The sequence below is a fragment of the Coregonus clupeaformis genome, chromosome 8 (genome assembly GCF_020615455.1).
Source record: "Coregonus clupeaformis isolate EN_2021a chromosome 8, ASM2061545v1, whole genome shotgun sequence".
Classification (NCBI taxonomy): Eukaryota; Metazoa; Chordata; class Actinopteri; order Salmoniformes; family Salmonidae; genus Coregonus; species Coregonus clupeaformis.
The window spans coordinates 50,858,461-50,884,007 of NC_059199.1; the positions used below are offsets into that span (position 1 = coordinate 50,858,461).

At 45.1% G+C, this 25,547-nt stretch overlaps 1 protein-coding gene across 4 annotated transcripts in view; it reads left to right on the top strand.

The window, feature by feature from the left end:
- Positions 1-240: 240 nt before the first annotated feature.
- LOC121571904 (PHD finger protein 14) overlaps positions 241-25,547 on the top strand; it is an 84,865-nt gene continuing 59,558 nt past the window's right edge. For 3 of the 4 annotated variants that reach the window (XM_041883690.2, XM_041883692.1, XM_041883693.2), the window contains exons 1-15: positions 241-329; positions 1,114-1,230; positions 2,256-2,582; positions 2,673-3,103; positions 3,696-3,843; positions 13,090-13,249; positions 15,115-15,226; positions 15,914-16,051; positions 17,226-17,372; positions 17,744-17,919; positions 18,095-18,201; positions 18,662-18,768; positions 19,915-20,010; positions 22,357-22,463; positions 22,721-22,852. In XM_041883690.2, coding sequence (XP_041739624.1) covers position 329; positions 1,114-1,230; positions 2,256-2,582; positions 2,673-3,103; positions 3,696-3,843; positions 13,090-13,249; positions 15,115-15,226; positions 15,914-16,051; positions 17,226-17,372; positions 17,744-17,919; positions 18,095-18,201; positions 18,662-18,768; positions 19,915-20,010; positions 22,357-22,463; positions 22,721-22,852 — 2,306 coding nt within the window. In that variant the 5' untranslated portion in view covers positions 241-328. The remainder of the gene's footprint in view (positions 330-1,113; positions 1,231-2,255; positions 2,583-2,672; positions 3,104-3,695; positions 3,844-13,089; positions 13,250-15,114; positions 15,227-15,913; positions 16,052-17,225; positions 17,373-17,743; positions 17,920-18,094; positions 18,202-18,661; positions 18,769-19,914; positions 20,011-22,356; positions 22,464-22,720; positions 22,853-25,547) is intronic. The other variant, XM_041883691.2, reaches the window with a different exon arrangement.

The window sequence follows — 25,547 nt, forward strand, 5'->3', positions numbered from 1 at the left end:
CTAAATTGAATGCACTAATTTGTAAGTCGCTCTGGATAAGAGCGTCTGCTAAATGACTTAAATGTAAATGTAAATAATCTTATGTCCGTATCTGTGTCAAATGCCATTTAAAAAAACATCTTATTTGTGTTATCTCATCATACTCCATCCTCGAGAATTTACATGTACCTTCTTCATCATCAAAGACGATTCACCGATTACCATGGTTACAACATCACTTTGTGCTGAACGTCACCACTTCTTGTGGCAAACGTGTGGCGCAGAACATGTTTTGAGGAGGTGTTCTTTGTGCCATTGTTCAATCAAGTAAAAACGAGAAAACGGATAAAGTGAGTGTTATTTTCAATATAATGCACATTTGACAGAAGAAAGTACCATGCTTTATGCAGCAAAGAAAAAATAAACATTATTTTCCGAAGAGAATGGAATGAACATACTAGCGGTTCGAGTCATTGCTAGCTAGATAGCTAATTAGCCGGCTAGCTAGCCTGACAGTTGACGGCTGTTTATCTCGCTAACGTAGCTAACTAGCCAGCTCATAATCAATAACGTTATCCAATTAGCTAGCTAGCTACATTGTAACAGTTGTAGCTATGTTTTTGCATTATCTGTCAAAACATGTGTTCTGTAAGCTAGCTAGTAGCTAACAGGCTAGCTAGATAATTAGCCAGCTAGTTAGCTAGCTAGCATTGTCCCCTTAATAGTTGAATGGAGAAAGCTAGCTAGCCATATCCCTGCATGACTAGCTAGCTGTGTTTTACATTCCCTGCATTACAACATGCACTCTTGTCTCAACTACCTCAGACCGAGATGTGCGTTGCTATGATTATCAACACCACCGATGCTTGCGCATGCTATATTGTCTGATCCCCAGACCATTATCAAATACTGCCAAATGTATTTTGATCAGTCCAAAATAACAACAAAGCAATGCAGCCAATGGCTGATGAAAATGTGCAGCAAAATGAAATTCATTTTGGATTTTGTTTGTTGTGAGCTATTTGTAATCATGATTTGAATTTATATTTGCAACGTTCAGTACATTAAATGCTTTTCTTCCATGGCACTGAATCTCCTCTCTGCTCTACTCCTCCTCTCCTCTCCTCTCCCCAGTGGACCGTGGGTCGAAGCACAGGCAGGTGAAGCCTCTGGCTGCCTCTCTGCTGGACGCTTTAGATTATGACAGCTCAGATGACAGCGATTTCGAAGTGGGAGACGCAGATGCCTCAGGTAACCAACAGCAGTGAGGGTCCTCTTCCATCCACTCCTTTAAATTACACATTTTCTTCCACCACATATGCAGTTCTTTCCTGTTATGTTGCGATTCACATCTTCATCTGTCAGCTCAGATAGAACTGGAGAGTAGAAAGATGGAACTCAGAATTAGGCCTATCTTCAAACCAACTTGAAATGTCCCCAAAAGCAAGGCAGTGGTTTCTATTGCAGACTAGGCTCTATTTAGCTGTGGCTTGAATAGCTTTGAATTTTTTACATTTTAGTCATTTTAGCAGATGCTCTTATCCAGAGCGACTTACAGTTAGTGAGTGCATACATCTTTCATACTTGAATGACACTTCAATGTGCAGCTGTGATATTTTCAACAGTTTTTAGCATACTTTCTCCACCAAGACTCTCTGTACAGTGTGTGCCAGTGCCGCCCCACTATCAGGTGCAGGCATCCCGAGGTATAGATGAAGACCTCATCACCCTGCTTGTCTGTGTCTGGTAGTGACCTTGTAGAGCGGTGTGTTTCGCACTGACTCCCTGCGTGATCTAGAGACAGGCTGTGGCTGTTGAGGCGATCTCGGCCTGCCACTGTCTGCCTGGGCTGGATTTATCGCTCTGTCGGCCCTGAGGTCTCCATCCACCCTATCTGAAACACACACACACATACACACACACTCTGTGGCCAGCAGCTGATAATGAGATTCTACAGTACTGTGAGCCTCCTGGGCTCTGTGGTGTTGGATGCTGGACCTGTCAACTGAGGCCTTGAAATCCAACAGCTTTTGTTAATCCGATTGTAAATCTGCCTTGCAGATTAGGCTACATGATATAACGTTAGAGAACTGATTTCAACTTTGCTGTTATCACTTTTCAACATGATTTGATCAGAACTTCAAGTCATGTTAATCTTTATTTAAGGTGTCTGAATACAAAAAAAATTACATAAAAAGAGAGATTATGACAGCAGACATGCTTTCATTCATACTCCATGTTGAACATGCGCTCTGTCCTCCTCTCCCCTGTTCTAGGGTCAGAGGGTAGTGCCATTGGGAGTGATGAGGAGGCGGAGGGGTCCAAGGAGGAGAGCGCTGCTGAGGACTCTGACAATGACAGTGACTCGGACAACATCGGCTCTGCAACGGACGGCATCGATGAAGAACAGACCAAGGAGCTGACAGGTGACGACACCCCCACCGAGGAAGAGGAGAAGACCAAGGAACAGCAGCCGTCCTCTGACATTAGCACCACCACCACTAAAGACCCTGCTCCTTCAGGGGCGCCCAGGGGCCAACGGAGGAGAGAAGAGAAGGCCTCGGACACAGAGGCTGGGAGTGGAGGAAGCGGGAGTGGGACAGGTAGGCTTTTTATAAATGTTTTTTATATAAATGTTTTAAAATTATGTTTTTATAAACGTGACCAATAAAAGCCTTTGAAATTTGATCCAGGTAGTGGTAATGCACAGGACGGAGGCTCAACAACGGCCGCCACACAAGAGCCCAAGAAGTGGAACCTGCGTCGTAACCGACCCATGCTGGACTTCACCACCATGGAAGAGCTCAACGAGATGGACGACTACGACAGCGAAGACGACAACGACTGGAGGCCCGCCGCCGGCAAGAAGAAGGCCAAGACGGCGGCTGCCCAGAAAGGAGGGAGCGAGGGAGAGGAGGAGGAGGAGGAGGATGACGACGGCGGGAGCGGTAGCGATGATGATGACAACGAGGATGACGATGGTGGTGATGAAGATGAGAATGAAGAAGGGAGCAGTAGCGACAGTGATAAAGAGGTGAAGAAACCCAAGAGGAAAGTGAAGAACAGCAGTGTGTTTGACGAGGAGCTGACCAATGACAGCATGTCACAGGGAAAGAGCAATGAGGTAAAAACAACTTTGTCCTTGTAACTCTTTGTTGTTAGCAAACTGCCGAAGGCCCTCAGCATTTAGGCATATCATGTAGCCATAACTCTCTGATCCCTTCATTGGATCCAGTGTGTTAGCCAGCCCAGCACTATGTTACTATGCGCCACAGAGTTATCATATAATCCTATGAGGAGATTGGATGGTATCAGAGTGAGAGAACCACAGAGACTGCTAGAGAGCTACAGCTCTATGTTAGGCTAATCGACTTAGCTTGGAGTCCATCAGTGTGAATGGGATTTAGCCTACTGCTATCTATCAATAACGATCTGTGGTCAAAGGAGAGGGGGGATTGTGAGAGGCTTTAGACTTACGACTTGGAGGACCTTTGTTTGTAGAGGCTGGGAACTTAATTTTTTGGGTCCGGTGCATACAAGCATATTAGAATCACACGTAACCGTGGATAACATTCAAACACGGAGATAAAAATACCTTTTTGAGATATAGACATTTAACCTAGTTAAAAACAGCCCAACACAATATAGTGTATAAGGGTGCATTTATAATGGTTTTACTGTACCTTTACTGTGTCTCCCACTTCCTGTCTACCCAGGATGCCTTGCTGGAGCGTGCCCAGACCTGGAGCGCGGCGGCCCAGAGGATGGAACACATCCTGATCTGCTGTGTGTGTCTGGGAGACAACAGCGAGGATGCTGACGAGATCATCCAGTGTGACAACTGTGGCGTGACCGTACACGAAGGTAAGCAGCACCAGAGAGATAAAGGTTACTGTATATAACAGACCCACCAGGCAAAAATACTTTGAACCAAGGTTGCTTCAACGTCATCTGTTGTATCTTTTCAACATACTTGAAAATGCTAAAAGTGTTCAAAGTAAGCTCATTTCAACCAGATTTCAACCACAAATCAACGACAGGATTTTAAGGGTTGGTTTATTTCAAGTAAAATACATGTTTGTGGACACATAACTAAATAGCAACTAAAATCAGATGTTGATTTTACGTTAGGTCAGGTTTTTGCCTGGAGGTAGCCTTTTCTTATTTTATGGTAAGCACAGGTCAGAAACATTTAGAAAGGCTAGGACTACCTTGCTAGCTGTTCAGGTTTGGGTCAGAAGAAAAGCTAATTTTGTCAAGGAAGAGATTTAAAAATGAGGCAGTGTTTGGGTGCTAGGCTGGGGTTTCAGAAGTTTTGGTTGCAAGTTCCATATACCAGAAACAAACACAAAATAATCCCCCCTTCACCGTCCACCCAACACCTTAACATAAACAGGGAAACCAGCAAACCAGAAGTGCATTCTCCCCATACTGCCCTGGCCTGGGGAACTAACAGACTAACCCTCTTCCTCATCATCTAGCATTATTAGCTCATTATGTCTTCCTCTGACTGGTTGGAGACAAAATCAATGGCTCCTTAAATGGTCTCTTAGATGTGGCCTTCTCCTCTGGACAGGCGTGGTAACGCCGCCCATGCACACCACTGATCAATGTGACAGCGATAATTTTCAATTACGACCACTTTATTTATTTATTTACAATGTTTGACTGATTTAAAGCACCTAGAAACAGAATGTACGTGCGCATGCACGCACACACCATGGCCATTGGCAGCACTAAATCAGAGGGTAACCTTGAAACAGCCAGGGTCTTTCAAGTGCAGTGTTGCAAGTCAGTCCTTCGAGCAACACTCACACGTTCTTAGGGAGACACAGTATGCACACACACCACTCATGAATCCTGGGAGAGGAGCACAGGCCTAATCACCAATGGTGTATGAGCATAAATACTGTAGGACACTAGGAGCTGGTGCTACGTTTATCTCCTTCCCTCTCTCTATCTCTATCTCTAGCACTCACACACTCACACACATACTTATCTCTCCCTCCCTGTGTTAATATTGTGTTCCTCTGAGACCTGTCTAATCTCCATGAGAAGAGGCAGAGCAGAACAGAGGGGACCATGCTGAGTGGTGTGGAGTCAGGGACTGGAGAGACCAGAGCAGAACAGAGGGGACCATGCTGAGTGGTGTGGAGTCAGGGACTGGAGAGACCAGAGCAGAACAGAGGGGACCATGCTGAGTGGTGTGGAGTCAGGGACTGGAGAGACCAGAGCAGAGGGGACCATGCTGAGTGGTGTGGAGTCAGGGACTGGAGAGACCAGAGCAGAACAGAGGGGACCATGCTGAGTGGTGTGGAGTCAGGGACTGGAGAGACCAGAGCAGAACAGAGGGGACCATGCTGAGTGGTGTGGAGTCAGGGACTGGAGAGACCAGAGCAGAGGGGACCATGCTGAGTGGTGTGGAGTCAGGGACTGGAGAGACCAGAGCAGAACAGAGGGGACCATGCTGAGTGGTGTGGAGTCAGGGAGAGACCAGAGCAGAACAGAGGGGACCATGCTGAGTGGTGTGGAGTCAGGGACTGGAGAGACCAGAGCAGAACAGAGGGGACCATGCTGAGTGGTGTGGAGTTAGGGACTGGAGAGACCAGAGCAGAAAAGAGGGGACCATTCTGAGTGGTGTGGAGTCAGGGACTGGAGAGACCAGAGCAGAACAGAGGGGACCATGCTGAGTGGTGTGGAGTCAGGGACTGGAGAGACCAGAGCAGAACAGAGGGGACCATGCTGAGTGGTGTGGAGTCAGGGACTGGAGAGACCAGAGCAGAGGGGACCATGCTGAGTGGTGTGGAGTCAAGGACTGGAGAGACCAGAGCAGAACAGAGGGGACCATGCTTAGTGGTGTGGAGTCAGGGACTGGAGAGACCAGAGCAGAACAGAGGGGACCATGCTGAGTGGTGTGGAGTCAGGGACTGGAGAGACCAGAGCAGAACAGAGGGGACCATGCTGAGTGGTGTGGAGTCAGGGACTGGAGAGACCAGAGCAAAACAGAGGGGACCATGCTGAGTGGTGTGGAGTCAGGGACTGGAGAGACCAGAGCAGAACAGAGGGGACCATGCTGAGTGGTGTGGAGTCAGGGACTGGAGAGACCAGAGCAAAACAGAGGGGACCATGCTGAGTGGTGTGGAGTCAGGGACTGGAGAGACCAGAACAGAACAGAGGGGACCATGCTGAGTGGTGTGGAGTCAGGGACTGGAGAGACCAGAGCAAAACAGAGGGGACCATGCTGAGTGGTGTGGAGTCAGGGACTGGAGAGACCAGAGCAGAACAGAGGGGACCATGCTGAGTGGTGTGGAGTCAGGGAGAGACCAGAACAGAACATGCAGAAGGGGCACTTTGAGGCCAGTTCATAGGTTGTGTTGTTTTACAAGGTGGAATAAGTGACTTTTCTCAGGCTATCTGGTCTTGTAAAATGTTTCTAGTAATTTACTGTACCTGCTACTTCATAGGTTTAAAATAAACCAACTAGTTTGGCTTTTGATGAAGTTGCTTTGTTGATATCATTGATCAACAGCTCAAGTATTAATCTTCGTGCCTATTATCTGTATTGTAGTAATGTATTAAAGGTGCCTGGTCAAACAATGCATATTCCTGTTCTACTTTACTACAGGGCCACAGAACAATTTGTGCTCCATAAGAAAAGGCCCAAGCTACAAATGTTTTTCTCGTAGTAACATGCAGCATCCAATTATTTGTGTCCTCCCTATATTTATTCTGTCCATTTATTCCTAATGTCTTGCTCAATTACAGTTGGGAAAGAATGCATTTCATTTACCAACCAGACTTTCTCTGGCTATTACAAAATGAATTGAGTCGGAAGGGGCTTGTATTACAATCTTTCATTTTCTTTCTATTACAACGAAGTGAGAGAGAGGATGCGCATTTTGTAAGGGGGAGAGAGGGGAGGGGGAGACTACACAAATGCAAGAGAGGAAGGAGAGAGATGGAGAGACGTAGAGAGTGAACGAGTGGAAGGGGATGGAAAGAGGGAGTGGGAGGACTGTAGAAAATGCACAGTAAGACATGCATACAAGTTGGAGGACTGTAGAAAATGCACAGAAAGACATGCATACAAGTTGGAGGACTGTAGAAAATGCACAGAAAGACATGCATACAAGTTGGAGGACTGTAGAAAATGCACAGAAAGACATGCATACAAGTTGGAGGACTGTAGAAAATGCACAGAAAGACATGCATACAAGTTGGAGGACTGTAGAAGAGCAAGATAGTGACAGGGAGGAACTCTCTCTTTCTCCTTCATTTGCCTCAGCATGGCATTTTCCCCTCCCGCGGTGGAGAGGGGCAGGCAGGTAGGAGTGTCGTGGCCGCCCCCGACTGAACAGACATCTGTTCCATACTGAACACTGCCCCTCCCTCGCCAGCCACTTCTTAGACACGCACACAAGGCCCTCCCTCGCCAGCCGCCTGCCACCCTTGAGTGCCAGCTGCGCCACGGTGCCAGGCGCCCTGAGGGAGAGGGGGGTTGATTGGTTCAGGAGAGTGTTGGCCCACACGGCTGTCTGCGCAGCAGCTTGGAAAGGTGACCCCACCCACCCCCCACACACACACACGTGCGTACCTACCCATGCGACAATGCAGAACCTGTCATATGCATGAGATGGTGCTGGCATGAAATGGGAAACAGATTCTGTGCCCAGTGCCCCACCCAACCTGAGGAGAAGAGAGGAAAGTGAACTGGTGTTTAGCCACATCAGGAGTTTCAACTGTAGTGGGAGGAGGAGAGTACGCTAAAGCAAGGCAGAGGCTGCTGCTGCTGTCACTAACTTCTAACTGTGACCTAGCTTGTTCAGTTGTTCCTCTTGAGATTCTATGGGATTGTTCTGTTAGCCTTTTTGGCTCCAACTAGCTCACGTATAGCTCATGGTTTCTTTGGGTCAAAAGGTGCTGGGTTATCCTTCATCCTCCTTTCTCTGGGCTGTAGAGGAGTGCTCTTTAAAAAAAAACAAGAGCGTGAGGGTGAAGCGGGAGAACAAGGGATGGTAACAGGAAAGAGAGAGAGAGAGAGAACAAGGGAGGGATCGTAAGGAGGAGATGAGCTGTCATTATATGCAGCTCGGGTGAGTTGTCCGACCACTTCGTCTCGTCTCTCTGCTTCACTCCAGAACTCTTTGTTCTCTTCGGAGGAGGACTGCACATTCCCTCGTTCAGACAGACACTCTCCTCCTCTCCTCTCCTCCTCGGACCAGAGGAAAGAATGATGGATGAAAAATGAAAGGAGAAGATGTAGGAAGTCCAGTGCAGAGAGAGGGAGAGAGATCAAAAGCCTTGGTGAGCGCTGAGCAGAGGCCCAGAGAGCCAGTTGTTCGGACAGACAGAGCCTGTTTCTATCACAGCCCTGTACTATGCAGACTAGCTGCTTTTGATTAGCATGGGCTAGCGTGTGTTTCTGTGTGTGTGTTGAATGATGACAGACATCATTAACTGTGCCGCCATTAAAGTAACTCCGACACTCTTTCTCTCTCTCGATCTGCTTTATGTGTTCTGGACTGAAGCCTAAATGCTAATTATAGCTTTTCAGTAGCAAAGACAGTCACTTGTTTGTTGTTTTTATGTCCCTTTATAATTTATTTAATTTTTTGTCTTGCAGTTTTACCGTTTCAGCAGTGTAATGGTATCCAGTGTCATTTTAAAGCAGCACGGCTGTTAAAATGCTCTCCCCTAATAAAGAAAATGACATTGTCATTAATAGGCCTAGGTTGAGTCCCAAATGGCACCCTATTCCCTACATAGGGCTCTGGGCAAAAGTAGTGCACTAATAAGGAATAGGGTGCCATTTGGGACGCGTTCTCATTCCAATTAAACCCCTGTACTATTGATTTCACTCCCTAACGAGTTCTGGACCGTAAAGTTAATTATCTTCTCAAATGTGCTTAATTCATTTAGGCTCCGCTGTTTGGGCTTATTTGTTTAAATGCATATTCAGTAGAAAAAAATATGTTTGGGAGGGATGTTTTTTGTTGTCGCTGCAATGGACATCACATTTAGCAGTTCAAACTAATTAAAAAGTATGAGAATTTTCTTTCTCATTTAAAACAAACTTTTAGTGTGTTTTACATCCTTGGGCTAAACACTGGTGAGTGGAGTGTACTGAGCCCAGGCCTAGAAATCACAGCTAGAGTTTTTAAGAGTCCCTACAATGCCCATTTGTGACTGTAACTGTGTCATACTGTAATAACTGCAGAAAGACAGTTGACTGAATCCCCAGTAGATGATGAAGGTTCTCTCTCTCTGACACTCTGACAGTGTCCTTGGGGCCTTTGTACTATAAATCAGCTACAGATATCGTACAGGCACTAATCATATACCGTTTCCTTCTATCCTTTCTTTACTGTAAGTATGCTTCAGTGTATGACTGCGTCTGAAATGGCCCCTCATTCCCTATATTGTGCATTACATTCAACCGGTGGTCCATTTAAATGACATAGTTTAGTCTGTCGCAGAACTGTAAAGAGTCTACCCTTTGTACTGTTTGAAGTATAAGCCTAGTAGCCTAATCATAGTCATTTGTCAATACCTGCTCTTGTCGTTCCTCTGTCACGCAGTCCTCTTAGTAGTGCCATTTGAAGGCAGCCTTGGTAAGGCGATAGCAGTTTTAGATGAGGGTAATTTAGTGCTTAGCAGACTTATGGCCTCATCCTTCTGTATATCCTCCGTATTATCCTGTTATACACCAGGGTAATTATCACATAAATGTGGGTTAAGGGCCTAGCTCAGCTCAAGGTTAAAAACCATGTTTTCCCTCATGCTGTTTCAACTAACTGCAGAAACATTAATGCTACAAGGGCAGCTCCCGAAACCCCTGAAATGCATTTAAAGGCCCACGCCTTAATATAACAAATAACCAAACGCCAGCCCTGCCACTTGATTTTCTATAATGAGGCTGGAGAAATTTGGCCTAACCACTCTCAAATTCATAGTAAATATCACAGAGTGGGCCTTTAAGCGAACCAAAAAATATTAAGCTGATATTGTGTTATATCCAGTGTCTTCAGATGAATTCAATCCAAGAGGAGGAGAAGTGCAGGTGAATGAATGAATGGGACCCCAGCACCCATAGAGGAAAGCAAGGCATTGTGAAGCTGCTTATTGACAGTTAGCTTTCATTTTAGAAATGGTGTTGTAATCCATTGTCAGATGAGAACATTTAATTATACTTATTATTGAATTACCTCTCCCTCTCTCTCTCTGTCTTCCTTTCAAAACAGGTTTAGCCTTGTGGATTTTCTCCCCCTTATAACAAGTAAATGATTTATTCTATGGTTTACTGGCCATGGGAATGATTCCATTGTTTTTAAAAAGGAGCAGACTAAAGTGATGTTTTGAGAGATCGCCCTCCATCTTAGTATGGAGTTTTAATTCAGTGCCGCTGATTTAAAGGAAGATCTGAAAACCATCCTTCTGAAAACACATACACACATCTGTCTTGAAAATGTGTTATTCAGTGAGATCTGAGCTGTGTGTGTGTGTTGTCTCTGTGATGCCCCATTTTGCACACCAGCTCTGCTTATATGAGTGCTTTTGAATAGGTCCACTTAATCTTGGAATGAAAAGTGTTACCATTCATGGAGAAATTGAATTGAATTGAACTAATCTAAGAGCATCCATCTTGAACATGCTGGAGTTTTTCTCTTTTTGGGGGGGGAATAAATATTTTGACAGGCAGCCACAGAGTGAGATGAATAGATTCAACTAGAGATAGAGATTAGAGTAAATGTGAGTAAAACCACATGAGTTAAATCACAAAAAGCTTATATTTTCAAACCTGTTTTTACCTAGCCTAATGGTTTATTGAATTGATTAACACTGTATTGAACTGCATGTAGGAAGAGAACACTGCAGTTATGTACATTTCTCAAAATATTGACTATTGAACTTGAGATATTTGGGGATGGGGTAATAGACATGAGGAATATTGATTTGTTCCACTTCCATCTGAAATCATTTGCATTTGAAATCTAAATGGGATGTAATGATGGATGTAATGATGGAACAGGTAGCACTGAAGCAGCATAGATAATAATGAACTGAATTACCCTTTAATGGCGTAGCTCTGACAGGTGTGTGTGTGTGTGTGTGTGTGTGTGTGTGTGTATACTCTCTCTACCTTCCTCTCAGGAGGAGGCAGAGATGGACATTATGTTGGCTGTGTTGAGAACCTTACAGAGATGATTAGTGTGACATCGCTGCCAACTTGAAAATGGGAACCCATCTATGCACTGTCAAAATAACTGATTGCTCTCTCACCAATATGAGGTGTGCCCATTACTTTTCCTTTGATCCTGGGAAGAAGAAAAACACTCCAACACTTCCTCCCTCATCTTCATATTAGAACATATGGAGATTCAGAACCATACACACACACACACACACACACACACACACTTATATTCACACTTGTATATGTTAACACAATATACCCAGAGAGACCTTTCTTTCACTATTAAATCTTGATACAGTTAAAAGTACTTCTTCTCTTGATTTAGTCGACACCCTACCCCTACCCCCATACCCTTTTTAACTGCCAAGCTCGTCATTTCTGACAAGGATAATCTTCACTTGGAGGATTATGAAGCTATCCCGTAGTCATCACTTTTGGTCAGCTTAGCTCACATTAGCCAGCACCCCATGGCTTAGTGCTCCCAGCGTTGTATCTCGGTTCAAAAGGAACATCGGAGATTTGCGGCGACGGTTCAGCCGTAAGTCGGTAAAACCAGCATGGTGATCGTTCACAGCTCCGGGTTTCCTTGATTCAAAGCACCAATCACTATTAAGCACCCAACTGTTGCCAACAGTATTTTCAGTTATATATTTTATTTAAGAAAATAAACCTTGAGCTATATTGGAGCACCTGGGGACTTAGCCTCTTGCCCTTACCCACATACTACGGGGGGGAAGAATTGAGAAGGAAGGAAGGAAGGAAATGTTTTTTTGTTTGTTTGTTGTAGTTAAATGTGAGGCAGATATCAGGGTTTGGAGGTCAGGGTGAAGCTCCAGCTGTGTACTAATTGCCATATTAAATAATCAGTGCTTGATTGATGTAATCCTGACTTGATTAATGTAATTCTGACCTGGTCGTAAATAAACCTGCAGGATACAGCAGTACACTATATAACCCCCCTATTTTCTACACTGACGAACATCGCTTTCAATCCACTCGAGCCTGTCTATTCACGGTGATGCAGAACAAATGGACCCAATCAGAGAGCACCTATAGAGGACATTACGCGCTGAGAGAAAAAAAAACATACAAACAACATACAACTGAATAAACATTGCCGTCTGGTGTGGCTTCTCGATGATTGCCGCCGGTGGGTCGTCAGACTCGACTGATTCCCCAGCGTGGTCCAGAGTGACGAGCATACAGAGCATTTAGCTTTTGGTTTGTGAGTCTCTCCCATAGCTCAGAGAGCCTGGAGGCTGGTTTGACTGAATTAGGAGCCAGTGTGTTATCTCTCCAATGGAAGGCAGAGAGGCTGATTGCTGCCCTCATTGGTAGTGCGGAGCACGTTCGGCCAGTGTAATAGCAGCCATAGAAACCGTATCAACTAAAGTAATTGTTTTGGCAAGCCTGGAAATGTAAGAACACAACATTAACATGCTTTGCTTGTGGCTTCTCTCGCTTCTCTAGTCTTAGGCCTCGATAATATGATCAAATGTTCCCCATTTAGAAAGCTGGAGCAAAAGGTTTTAGAGAAAGTGTAAAGCTTTCTGGAGATTTGAGGGGAAACAAGTAAACAGCAAGTTGACATCAATTTGTTTGCTTGTCAGGGCACTGTTCCCTGGTCTTCTCGGTCCTAGGTGTGACACAGCCTTCGCACCTTTTAAGAGGATCCACCAACTTGTTGTTAGACAATGTAATGGATTCTGCAACCCTTACTCTGATAGTCAGAGCTACTGCATGATAGAATAGATACAAATCTGTAAAGTTTTGAACTGTTAACTACTAGCTAACCTCACAATGTTAGCAGCAAATGTAAAAGCTAATGGAATATGTTAGCCAGTGTTAGCTACTGGTCAGCGTTGTGGAAAGAACCTCTGATGATGCAACTGATAGACGTTCTACATGTCTTCCAGGTTGCTATGGAGTGGACGGGGAGAGTGACTCCATCATGAGTTCCGCCTCGGAGAACTCCACGGAACCGTGGTTCTGCGATGCCTGCAAGAACGGAGTCACGCCCAGCTGTGAGCTCTGCCCCAATCAGGACGGGATCTTTAAAGAGACTGACGCTGGGAGGTGGGTCATGATTCGACACACTGCTTTGATGATTTTTCACATTATTTAATTTGGGAGCCTTACATTACATTGGATCAATCACATACACTCTAGGAATTCAACTACTTCAACAAAAGTTGTTGGCCGTCAATGGTAATTTACTGTAGGCAAGCCTCTCTCCATGCGTACATTCAGCGTTGAAGAAGAAAAAGAGCGAAGGGTAGGGAATGGAGAGAGGGGAAAGAAAGCAAGTGAGGGAAGGAGAAGAAGATGGGGTGAAGAAAAAGAGAGGAGAGACAGTGAGGGATAGAGAGAGAGAAAGTGTGTTATGTGAAGCGTGGAGACTCAGCCAAGCTATTGCTGATAGTGCGCCTCAGCCAACCTGCACCCGAATTTACTACTTCACTAGAGCATGAAAAACACAGCAAATTAAACTGTGGAGCGCTCGCTTGCTTGCTGGAGCTGGATATCTTTATATTGGACTTTGGATTCTCTTCCCCAAAGTCCGCATTTGAAATTGTGTCACACCAAACGGATGCTCTGTCAGAGAGTGTGGCTTGGGCTGCTGAAATCAACTACTGAAGATTTCAAAGCTTTTTAAGTGTTTAAGTGATTAATGTCTGTTAATTATCTGACTGAACTTTTCCAATTTTGCATTGTTTACATTTGACGCATTTGCAGTGCCTAATTTAATAGAGCTTTGTCAGCACACATTTACTTGTATAACTTAAAAGGAAAAATCCCCCCAAAACCACTAATGACTATAAAATATGTGAGAACAATATTTGTTGTGAACAAATGTTTCATTTTGTCGATATAATAAGGTTGGTATCAACGTGAAAATTGTTGTGGAAATCTGTTGCAGCTCAAGTCGACTACAAAACCCACAATGCAATGCTCTCTCTATGGGCTGGCTGGCTAGCTAGCAAACGTAGCTACACACAATAATACCAAAGACAATATCAGCATGTGAAGTAGGTAGTTGGCTGTAAAATTGCCTAAACAAACTGCACTATAAATTTAGTAGTCTACAATCTCACCATGTTCATCCTGCAGATCGATGTGCCTCACAGAGTGGAGTCTGTCATTCGCAATGACACCATACAATACACCCTGGACTGAAGAGGCAGACAAATAGGAGAAATGTGTTAGACCCTCTTTTAAATTACACATTTCTCAAGGTAGGAATATCGCAAAAATATGATCAATGGCTCATTCGAGAGAAGACAACCTCCCGCGTTATGACATCGGCCAGTATTGAAATCTGACATGTATGATAGATGTTTTCACGATCTAAAAGTCGTATTCCTATTAACTTCCAGTGTAGTGAGAGTGGCTTTATCGCAATGCTACGTCATACCGGCAGAATTTCTGCCTGCTTGAATGGCAATAGCTCAGATACACATGAAAACATGAAATGACCCAGGGAATAGAACATCGCTCAGAGATGCACAAAAACAATATAACATAAAAAATGGGATAATCTTTACTTTAAAGATGCGTTATAAAGGTTTTGTATAATTTCAGCCAGTAGTTTTTGAAAGTAGCCCTCACGAGCCAAAACAGGTCCCCGTAAATTGTGCACAATTGTGTACAACGTCATCAATTTTGTATTATATGTTACATCCTGCAATTATTGTTTTCTGCAATTTTTATGATGTTACGAATTCCAAATTTGTAACATTGTACGTTTTTAAGTTCCTGTTCAATCTCTTGAATTGTGACAATTAGAAAGCTTGTGTTTACTTCATGTGGACTACCCAATCTCTATTTAGTATACTCTCAATGTGTATAATGGTCTCTGCTTTCATTGGTTAAGTAGGCACGTGCTTCAAATAGCCATTTTGCAGATGTATCTTTTGTTTCTTTTCATGTGTATTTTCTAGATGGGTTCATGTGGTTTGTGCGCTCTACGTCCCTGGTGTAGCGTTTGGGGACATTGATAAATTACGACCAGTGACTCTCACAGAGATGAACTACTCCAAGTATGGGGCCAAGGCAAGTACAAATTAAATGTTTTAAAATGTTTTATAGAATAAAGATGATGCTGATGATGCGATCAAAATATTTATGTTAAACAGTGTAAATCGTGTGAAACAAAATCAATCTATATTACTTCAAAAATGCTTTATCAGAGTCGAAGACTGAGGAATGTGTTTTAGATTTTTGGACTCCCATTGTCTGTTGATTAATAAGTCTGGTTAATGAGGAGCAGCACTTTAAGACCGTAATAAAGTGACTTGTGTGGTTGGTTACTGTCCAACACTTTACATCCAACTAAACACAGTGATCCATCAGAGTGCAGTCACTCTGACATTCATTCTAGCTGACACCATTTTGAGGGTCACTAAGCCAGTAGAATACACTTTTAATGAAGAGAATGACTTTTAGAAACAATTGAAAAGGCTTCCTGCAGTGATTCAGGGCCTTTACACACTGAAAAGAAATTACTGCTGGAAATGTTTGTATTATCATAAACATTTTGAGAATAATTAAAGCATTTGCAAGTTTCTCCAAGTGGTCACCTTGTTCCTTTGGCAGAACTGAGCGAAGTCAATGTTGAAGTTTCTGAACCTCTATGTTTTCCTATGTCCCTGAGTGCAGTTTCTGAGATCTCCATTTTCTTTTTACCTTTTGTTCATAAGTGGAGTTTCTGACCTATGTTTTTGCTTTCTCTTTGTCCAGGAGTGCAGTTTCTGCGAGGATGCCCGGTTTGCCCGGACAGGCGTGTGTATTAGCTGTGATGCTGGCATGTGCCGATCCTACTTCCATGTGACCTGTGCTCAAAGGGAGGGGCTTCTCTCCGAGGCCGCTGCAGAGGAGGTGAGAGAAGAAGACCGGACATTAATCATGTGACCCTGTGTACTTTTTGGGGGGGTGATATTCCTCACATATGGTGTCAGAAGTGGGATTTTATTAAATTTCAGTCTGTTTTTAAAGCCTTTTATGGTGATAGCTCTTTCACAGTCCCTGAAATGCATTTGAACAACATAGGGGGGTGGGGGGTTCTTAGTGCAGGATATCCATCCGATCCCAGTTTCCTGACCTCTCATCAATAGCCTTAATTAATCAGATCAATTGATTCACTTCATTACCTGGGATCAGTTTGTCAAGAAGACAGTAACATATTAATTTACTGTAAGATCCTCTGGTCCCAAACGACTAGTCTTTTAAAACAGTTGGCTCCCTCACCAACCTCCTGCTATAGGCAGAGCCTTCTATCGAGAATGTAATAAAAAATGTCTATATAATAAGGACACTATAAGGCTCTGGTTATAGGTAGTATTCAGGATCTGTCTGCAGTGCAGCTGATGTATTCACCTCGCGTCACTTATTTCTGCGGCACAAAGGCGGCCAGCGTACTGATAAACCCGGCCCAGAAAGTGCCTACTCACCGCTATCCACTTAATCCATTGAGCTGTGGCAAAGGGCCCCTATCAACAGGTGAAGCCTCTGATAAAATCCGCCGAAACACCTTAAGCCTAAACGATTCTAGGGGAGCCAGGGGCTGCCTGCCTGTCTGGGAAATGGCTGGGGTTTTGTAGTATGTTTTTCTCTCTATGACTGCGGAGGAAGAGGGAGAGAGGGAAAGAAAATATCATAGGGTCTTGTAGGTGGACTGTATGGTTGTTGTGGATATGGAATATAGTTAAGAAATAGAGGCTTTCATTGTCTTCACTGTTTTCTTACCTGGAATTTGGAAGACCATTTCTGAGAAAAATCACCATTGCCATACTCTGTTCTAGGAATAAGATGCACTCTACTTCAGCAGTGAGCACAGTTCATCACTCTATGAGAGCGCTGAATGGCTGTTATTTTTATCTCACATAACATGGAAACATTACTATTATTTAGAATTACATAAGTGACTGTATTTCACACAGGAAAACAGATCTCTTAACTTAAGAGTGCTGAAAGACATGCCATACGCAGTGCACAAGGAGCTATGTTCACCTGTAGTCGATCATGATATGAACACGTGTGTGTGTTTCCCCAGGACATAGCCGATCCCTTCTTTGCGTACTGTAAGCAGCATGCGGACCGCTATGACAGGAAGTGGAAGAGGAAGAACTACCTGGCGCTCCAGTCCTACTGTAAGGCGTCTCTACAGGACAAAGAGAAGCAGCTGGCCCCCGAGGCACAGGTGAGAGGTCAAGACTGGCTCAGATTCACACTGTTTCGGCGCTGTTAGGACTGCAGAATGTTGTCTTTGGACATGAATAGAAATGCTTGTCAGTGTTTGCGACATAGTTCATTGTACTATGTACAAGATTCAGTCTTCGACAGTTAGTTCTCCATGATTTACCTTTTTATTTTACCAAGTGAGTTGAAGGAGAACACCGCAAGAACAACCTGGGGAGGTTGTAAGTTGTAATGGCTGCGTCCAAAATGGCATCCTATTCCCAATATAATGCACTACTTTTGACCAGGGCCCATATAGGGGATAGGGTGCCATTTGGGACAGAGCCAAGCTGTCATTAGATAATGAAGTGTGTGTTTCTTTGTGTTGTGTTGAACCCCTGGCAGGCCCGTATCACCACCCGGCTGCAGCAGTACCGGGCCAGGGCAGAGCTGTCCCGTAACACCCGGCCCCAGGCCTGGGTCCCCCGGGAGAAGCTTCCACGACCCCTGACCTCCAGCGCCTCTGCTATCAGGAAGCTCATGAGGAAGGCCGAGCTCATGGGCATCAGGTAGGAGTTCACGTCTGTAGGAAAAAGACTGTGTTCAGACCAACCAAGGTTTGAGGTGCAGCCCAAATGTAGCGCGAGACCAGCAACTTTTTCCCCTTGTCAGGGAGGGGCTTAGAGGTTAGAGAGGTGGACCAGCAACCAGAGGGTTGACGGTTCAAATCCCTTTCTTCTTCAGCACGGACATCTTCCCCGTAGACACGTCAGACATCAGCGCAAGTGTGGATGGACGCAGGAAACACAAGCAGCCCGCCCTCACTGCAGACTTCGTCAACTATTACCTGGGTGAGTAGGGAAACAAAAACCATCTGACTGATGGCTACATAGACTTACATTACCAACATAATACACCATTATAGTCAATGTTGTTGCTAAAGTCAGATGCTTCCAGAATATAAACTCTCTTTGAGAGTCTGTGCCATAGTTATATAGGCTCTCCGCATGCAGCCTTGGATAAAGATGTTTTGTCCCCCAAAATGAATGATGATGCCATTGCCAGATGTGTGTGTGTGCTCGACCGTTTTTGTATGTGTGTGTTTGCGAGTGTGAGAATACATGTGCGCTCACACGTGTGTAACCTTGAACCACATCCCCCACCCCCCGGCTATCTCCCATCAGATCGGCACACCCTGTTTCTCGTCTGCCTTTTCCTGTATATAGATGGAGATAGATTGTGATCGGTCCTATTGATGTGTGAATAGATTGTGATGGTGGTTTATTGATTGGTGTCCTTATTGCTATGCAGAGAGGAACATGAGGATGATCCAAATCCAGGACAATATCTCTGAACAGAAGAATCTGAAAGACAAGCTGGAGAGTGAGCAGGAGAAGCTGCACGTCGACTACAACAAGGTTAGTGATGGTAGAAAACACACACACTGTTAGAAGAACATGAAGAAGCTGCTTGTTGACTACAACAAGGTTAGTAGTGTTGGAGCTAGGAACACAAGCATTTCGCTACATCCGCAATAACATCTGCTAAATATGTGTATGCGACCAATAAAATGTGATTTGATTTGGTACAAGCCGCAAAGTTACCGAATAAAATGCTTGCTTGACTGCTCTGTGGTAGTAGACGCAGCCAGGAAGATAGTGGACAAAATGTTAATCCACACTGTTATCAACCACTCACAAGGGGTTTACCAGTGATTCTCCAGTAGCATTCCTTTCTCTGAGTCCTCACACTAAAGCTGTGCTATCTCTTTGTACTGCGTGGCCTCTAGTCTTCAGAAACACACACGGTGTGTCATTCATAAACCACATCGCTTTGCACTACAACACATTAACCACTGTTTTACTATGTACCGTGAAAAATACAATTTTAAGAGCCTAGTTGTTCCTCCTCCGTCTAGCTCTCTCCAGCTCTCATCTCTCTCTCTCTCTCTCTCTCTCTCTCTCTCTCTCTCTCTCTCTCTCTCTATCCATCTCTTTCTCCCTCAATCTCTCTGTGGCCCTTGCCGTTTTGGTCTCTCTCTCTCTCTATCTCTCTCTCTCTCCTTTCATCTCTCCTTCCCCATGTGACCTGGGTGTGGCGGCGCAGGGCAGCTTCGCTCCATCAGGCCCAATGAAGAAGGGAATAAAACAGCGGAGTAAAAGTCAGAGGAGTTAATGTTGCGTTCAGTCTTTCTGCCACGTGTATTAAGCGTTATTAATGGAGTGTGTGTTGCTAATTGCACTGCTTGACATGCTTTTACACGGAGAGCGAGAGAGAGAGACACGGAAAGAGAGGAGGAGAGAGAGCGAATGAGAGAGAAAAGCAGCCCTGGTCTTGAAGAGAGTGAGAGAGACGGAGAGGGGGATAGAGAGAGAAGGATCGTTAAGATTAGAAGTCTAGCTATTGATACAGCTATAAAACCCCTGACAAGGCGTGTGCTTGGGGTGGGTTTTGTGTGTGTGTGTAGAGGAGTACTTGGAGGTGGTAGACGATATGAAGTGTTTCTCTCTCTCTCTCTCCCTTTCTTTCTATCTCCCCCTCCCTACATGTCTCTCCCTCTGTAGCTGTGTGAGTCTCTGGAGGACCTGCAGAATGTCAACGGTGTTCTGAGGAGTGAGGGTCATGCCATATGGACCATGCTGGGAGGAATCCTAGGACAGGTATGTTAATATCACACCACATTCTCCTCCTCTCTCCTCTTCCTGTCTTTCTTTCTTTTTTATGTTTAGTCCTGAGTTGGCAACACTCCCACTAAACCAAACTCCAGCTTCATCACACCTACGCATTACAGAAACAGAACAGAAAAGTTGGTTACAAAGGCAGAGGATAAAACCCCAACCTGGTGATGATGGAAGATTGAGATTAGCCATAGCAACCCGCCGTAGCAACCAACAGAGTTACCGTGGGGGTAATTCTGCAGCCCATAATAGGCTCCTGTAACTGATTGACCTGTCATTTGCCATAAAGTCTAAGTAAAGTTAGAAGCTATCCGCTTGCTTTCTACCACGTTCCCACTTGCCATGGCAACCAAATCACTAAGATGCGTCGCCACGGGTGATGGGTCGTTTAATGAGTGCGAAATGCAGCTCTGCAGAAATCTTAAAGGTAACAGAGCCTGTTTCAAGGTGCTGACACTGACACTTCTTTAAAGGCAGCCCAGCTCTTGGTGTGTGTGTGTGTTGTGCTGTGTGTGTGTGTGTGTGTGTGTGTGTGTGTGTGTGTGTGTGTGTGTGTGTGTGTGTGTGTGTGTGTGTGTGTGTGTGTGTGTGTGTGTGTGTGTGTGTGTGTGTGTGTGTGTGTGTGTGTGTGTGTGTGTGTGTGTGTGTGTGTGTGTGTGTGTGTGTGTGTGTGTGTGTGCTGTGCTGTGCTGTGCTGTGTTGAGGTGAGAATGGGAACTGAGGTGGAGAGGCCTGTGGAGAGCTGGAGCTCTAACAAGATGCTATAGCAAGACAAGCACACACACACAACACACAAAACCTCTCTCTCACACACAAACACAAACAGACACCCCCCTGGTTACACCCAGTCTCTCTAAGATTTGCAGGTAGGCCTAGATAATACAACATACATTTGCCCGTGGCACCTGGGACTGCATATGTAATCAGCCCTTTAGAAATCCATCTACTTAAGCGGCTAACTGAATGCATGATGCTTGATTAAAAGTTTGCCTGGCGATAGGGGAAAAGACTGGAGGGAAAGAACGACTGAACGAACGACGTTGATCTGCAACGACCTCCATAAATCACGTAATTAGAAACGTAGAAAGGTTTAAGTAGCTACATCAGTCACGTCCCCGCGTTGCATTGTGTCATCTATCTGATACCTTTTCATTTCCTATTTGTCATCCCTCCCCCGTACATTACCTGAAATTATTGATGTCCCCAACCGCAGCCCCATCCCTCATCCTATACACTGAGTCAGTGTTGTCATTGTTGGGGACGTCTCAGGGAGAGGAGAGAGGTACTCTCTAAAAGTGAACATGAGACATTTTTAGCCAGACATTGTGAAACTTAAAAGGACCGGTCACAGCGTTTTTACCATTAATATTACCTGGCTGTGTTCAATTTGGCACTGAGGTAAAGCATCTCATTTGAAATGCTGTGCACGTATGTGTCACATACCGAGACCCTTCCTGGAAGGCGTGCCAGTCAGCTGACTCTTCCCAGGGTGCCGTTTGTGTGTATGCTGTGTGTGTGTTCGCCACTCGGTCCCTCACGGCCTCAGAGCCTGTCTGGCACCCAGTATGAACCAGCCAGATGGCCTGAGGCTGGGCTGGTCCTGCCTTCCTGTCTCTGATTCTTATTTTATCAGATACCTTCACACACCCATCTCTCTGAAATTAGCTTTAACTGACAGGGGACTTCTCTCTGTCAGTAGGGGAGGGATTTCCTACTCACTGAGCTAATGCAGAAGGGGACTGTGGTCCACAATTAGTAGATCACACACCCCAGGCAAACACACACAGACACACACACACGCACCATCGGGTCCTGTGGCCCTGGTGCCTCTTTCTTAGGCCCCCCCACAGGACCGATCCCTGGGAGCCGTAAGCAACGGCGTACTGAGCGTGCTCAGATTAGAGCTGCCCCAGTGAGAAGCCAGTCTGTTTAGTGTCCCACCAGCTCCCCAGTCTCTCCCTAGCAAATACGTTTTCTAATTAACCTGCGACAGACAGCAGCCACCATGTAGCCAACGAGATGCTGGGGAGAAATAAACCCACATCCGCCTCTGTCTGTCTGTCTATTTGTCTACTGACCAACAACAGGTTCCCTCAATATTTATCTTTCTTTCTCTCTCTGTCTCTCTCTCTCTGTCTCTCTCTCCCCCCTCTCTCTGTCTCTCTCTCCCCCCTCTCCCCCCTCTCTCTTTCTCTCTCCCCCTCTCTTTCTCTCCCCCTCTCTCTCTCCTCTCTGTGGACACCTGTGACCTGTTTGTATTTCACTGCTTGTCTCTGAAGTCTCTTCTACACCTACAGTATGTTCAATGTGTGTCTCTCTCCTTGACAGAAACTGAACTCCCCGTCGGTCCTGAAAGCACCTAAAGAGAGGAAGCCCAGCAAGAAGGAGGGAGGAGCTCCTGGGAAGTCCTCCAACCTACCAGCTGTCCTCTACAGGTAAATAAACAAACACAAAAACATTCAAACAACAGGCATTACAAACAAGCACAAAGCCTTATATGCGGCAAACAGAGAGGTCCCAGTATTCAACCCTGGGGCACTCCAACACTGTACGACCATCACTATTCCTAAGGAGTATGTATTATCATGCCTCACACTGCATGTTTTCTTTATATGAACTTTATCCGAGAACTAAATTCTTAGAGTTTTGAAGTATTTCCTGTGTGTGTGTGTGTGTTGGTGTTCCTGTTTAGCTGTGGGATCTGTAAGAAGAACCAGGACCAGCATCTCCTGCTGCTGTGTGACACCTGCAAACTGTACTACCACCTGGGCTGTCTGGAACCTCCACTCACACGCATGCCCAAGAAGACCAAGAACAGCTACTGGTGAGAGGGAGGCAGGGAGAACCACACACACACACACACACACACACACACAGAGAGAGAGAGGTAGGCTAGGGGAGGTAGACGGGAGAGAAAGAGACTGGGGGAGGTAGACAGGAGAGAGAGAGACAGGGGGAGGTAGATGGGGAAGAAAGAGAGAGACTGGGAGAACCACACACACACACACAGAGACAGGGGGAGGTAGATGGGGAAGAAAGAGAGAGACTGGGAGAACCACACACACACACAGAGAGACAGGGGGGAGGTAGAGGGGGAAGAAAGAGAGAGACTGGGAGAACCACACACACACACAGAGAGACAGGGGGAGGTAGATGGGGAAGAAAGAGAGAGACTGGGAGAACCACACACACACACACAGAGACAGGGGGAGGTAGATGGGGGAAGAAAGAGAGAGACTGGGAGAACCACACACACACACACAGAGACAGGGGGAGGTAGATGGGGAAGAAAGAGAGAGACTGGGAGAACCACACACACACACACAGAGACAGGGGGAGGTAGATGGGGAAGAAAGAGAGAGACTGGGAGAACCACACACACACACACAGAGACAGGGGGAGGTAGATGGGGAAGAAAGAGAGAGACTGGGAGAACCACACACACACACAGAGAGACAGGGGGAGGTAGAAGGGGAAGAAAGAGAGAGACTGGGAGAACCACACACACACAGAGAGACTAGGGGAGGTAGATGGGGAAGAAAGAGAGAGTGAATGAGGTATAACTAGTGAATGGATGCCAGAGGACTCAGTGGTACAAGAGTCGGACCAAGTGCTGTCCATAGCACACACACATGCACAAACACACAACCCATCGCAATGACACTGTACTGTAAATCTGCTATGACATTATAACATTGTTGTATAAAAAATGCCTCGGGTCTAAGAACAGCCCTTAGTCAGGAGTTATCACACGATAATCCCCGGGTTCTCATGCCTTATTGCGTTTATAAAACGGTTGCCAACATATTTATACAAATATTAATGAAATGTAAATTCATTTTTGCATTCTGAAGTTGCTACCCAAGCAGGCTGGTCGTTAGTTATTTTCTCATGTTTTGACGCAGTCGTTAATTCTAATCATTCTAGCTACTAATTCGACGTTGCTATGCTAAACAAATCATTGGCATGTAGTTAGCTAGCAGATATTAAATGATGATGAGAGACAAGAACATCAATAAATAATGATTTAATAAATATCCAATAGGTCTACATAGACCATACTGCACTGGTTAATGAATTAACAGTTTGTCACGATGTCAGTGTATGCGGTTGACTGAAGTCAGGCGCAGGACACAGAACTCAATGAAAAAACGTATCTTTACTAATACACGTAAAGAAACAAGAAGCCTCCACGCAGGGAGGAATAAACCCGCTCACCAACGACATCAGCGAACAAACAACAAACACGCACAGAACACAATGGGAGCCACAGGGTTAAATAGGGGCGGAGTAATTACAAGATGGGCAACAGGTGTGAAACAATCTGACACAACAGGTAGAACATAGAAACATATAACATAGATCGGCAGCAGCTAGTACTCCGGTGACGACGAACGACGAAACCTGCCCGAGCAAGGAGGAGGGGCAGCCTCGGCAGAATCCGTGACACAGTTTCCATGGTGAATTATTAGTTTCATGTTCATTCTTGGGCTAGCTAGCCTACTGGCACGGGAGAGATAGCATTTGTAAAATGATACATTGTTGCACAGGTTGTAAAAGCAGACAGGTAGGTTTATACAACCCCCATCTGTTGCAAACCAAATTGTAGCATGGAAAAATAATGTGTAGACGCTTTTTTCCCCGAGATATACAGTGAGGGAAAAAAGTATTTGATCCCCTGCTGATTTTGTACGTTTGCCCACTGACAAAGAAATTATCAGTCTATAATTTTAATGGTAGGTTTATTTGAACAGTGAGAGACAGAATAACAACAAAAAAATCCAGAAAAACGCATTTCAAAAATGTTATAAATTGATTTGCATTTTAATGAGTGAAATAAGTATTTGACCCCTCTCTCAATCAGAAAGATTTCAGGTCCCCAGGTGTCTTTTATACAGGTAACAAACTGAGATTAGGAGCACACTCTTAAAGGGAGTGCTCCTAATCTCAGCTTGTTACCTGTATAAAAGACACCTGTCCACAGAAGCAATCAATCAATCAGATTCCAAGACCAAAGAGCTCTCCAAGGATGTCAGGGACAAGATTGTAGACCTACACAAGGCTGGAATGGGCTACAAGACCATCACCAAGCAGCTTGGTGAGAAGGTGACAACAGTTGGTGCGATTATTCGCAAATGGAAGAAACACAAAATAACTGTCAATCTCCCTTGGCCTGGGGTTCCATGCAAGATCTCACCTCGTGGAGTTGCAATGATTATGAGAACAGTGAGGCCCAGAACTACACGGGAGGATCTTGTCAATGATCTCAAGGCAGCTGGGACCATAGTCACCAAGAAAACAATTCGTAACACACTACGCCGTGAAGGACTGAAATCCTGCAGCGCCCGCAAGGTCCCCCTGCTCAAGAAAGCACATATACATGCCCATCTGAAGTTTGCCAATGAACATCTGAATGATTCAGAGAAGAACTGGGTGAAAGTGTTGTGGTCAGATGAGACCAAAATGGAGCTCTTTGGCATCAAGTCAACTCGCCGTGTTTGGAGGAGGAGGAATGCTGC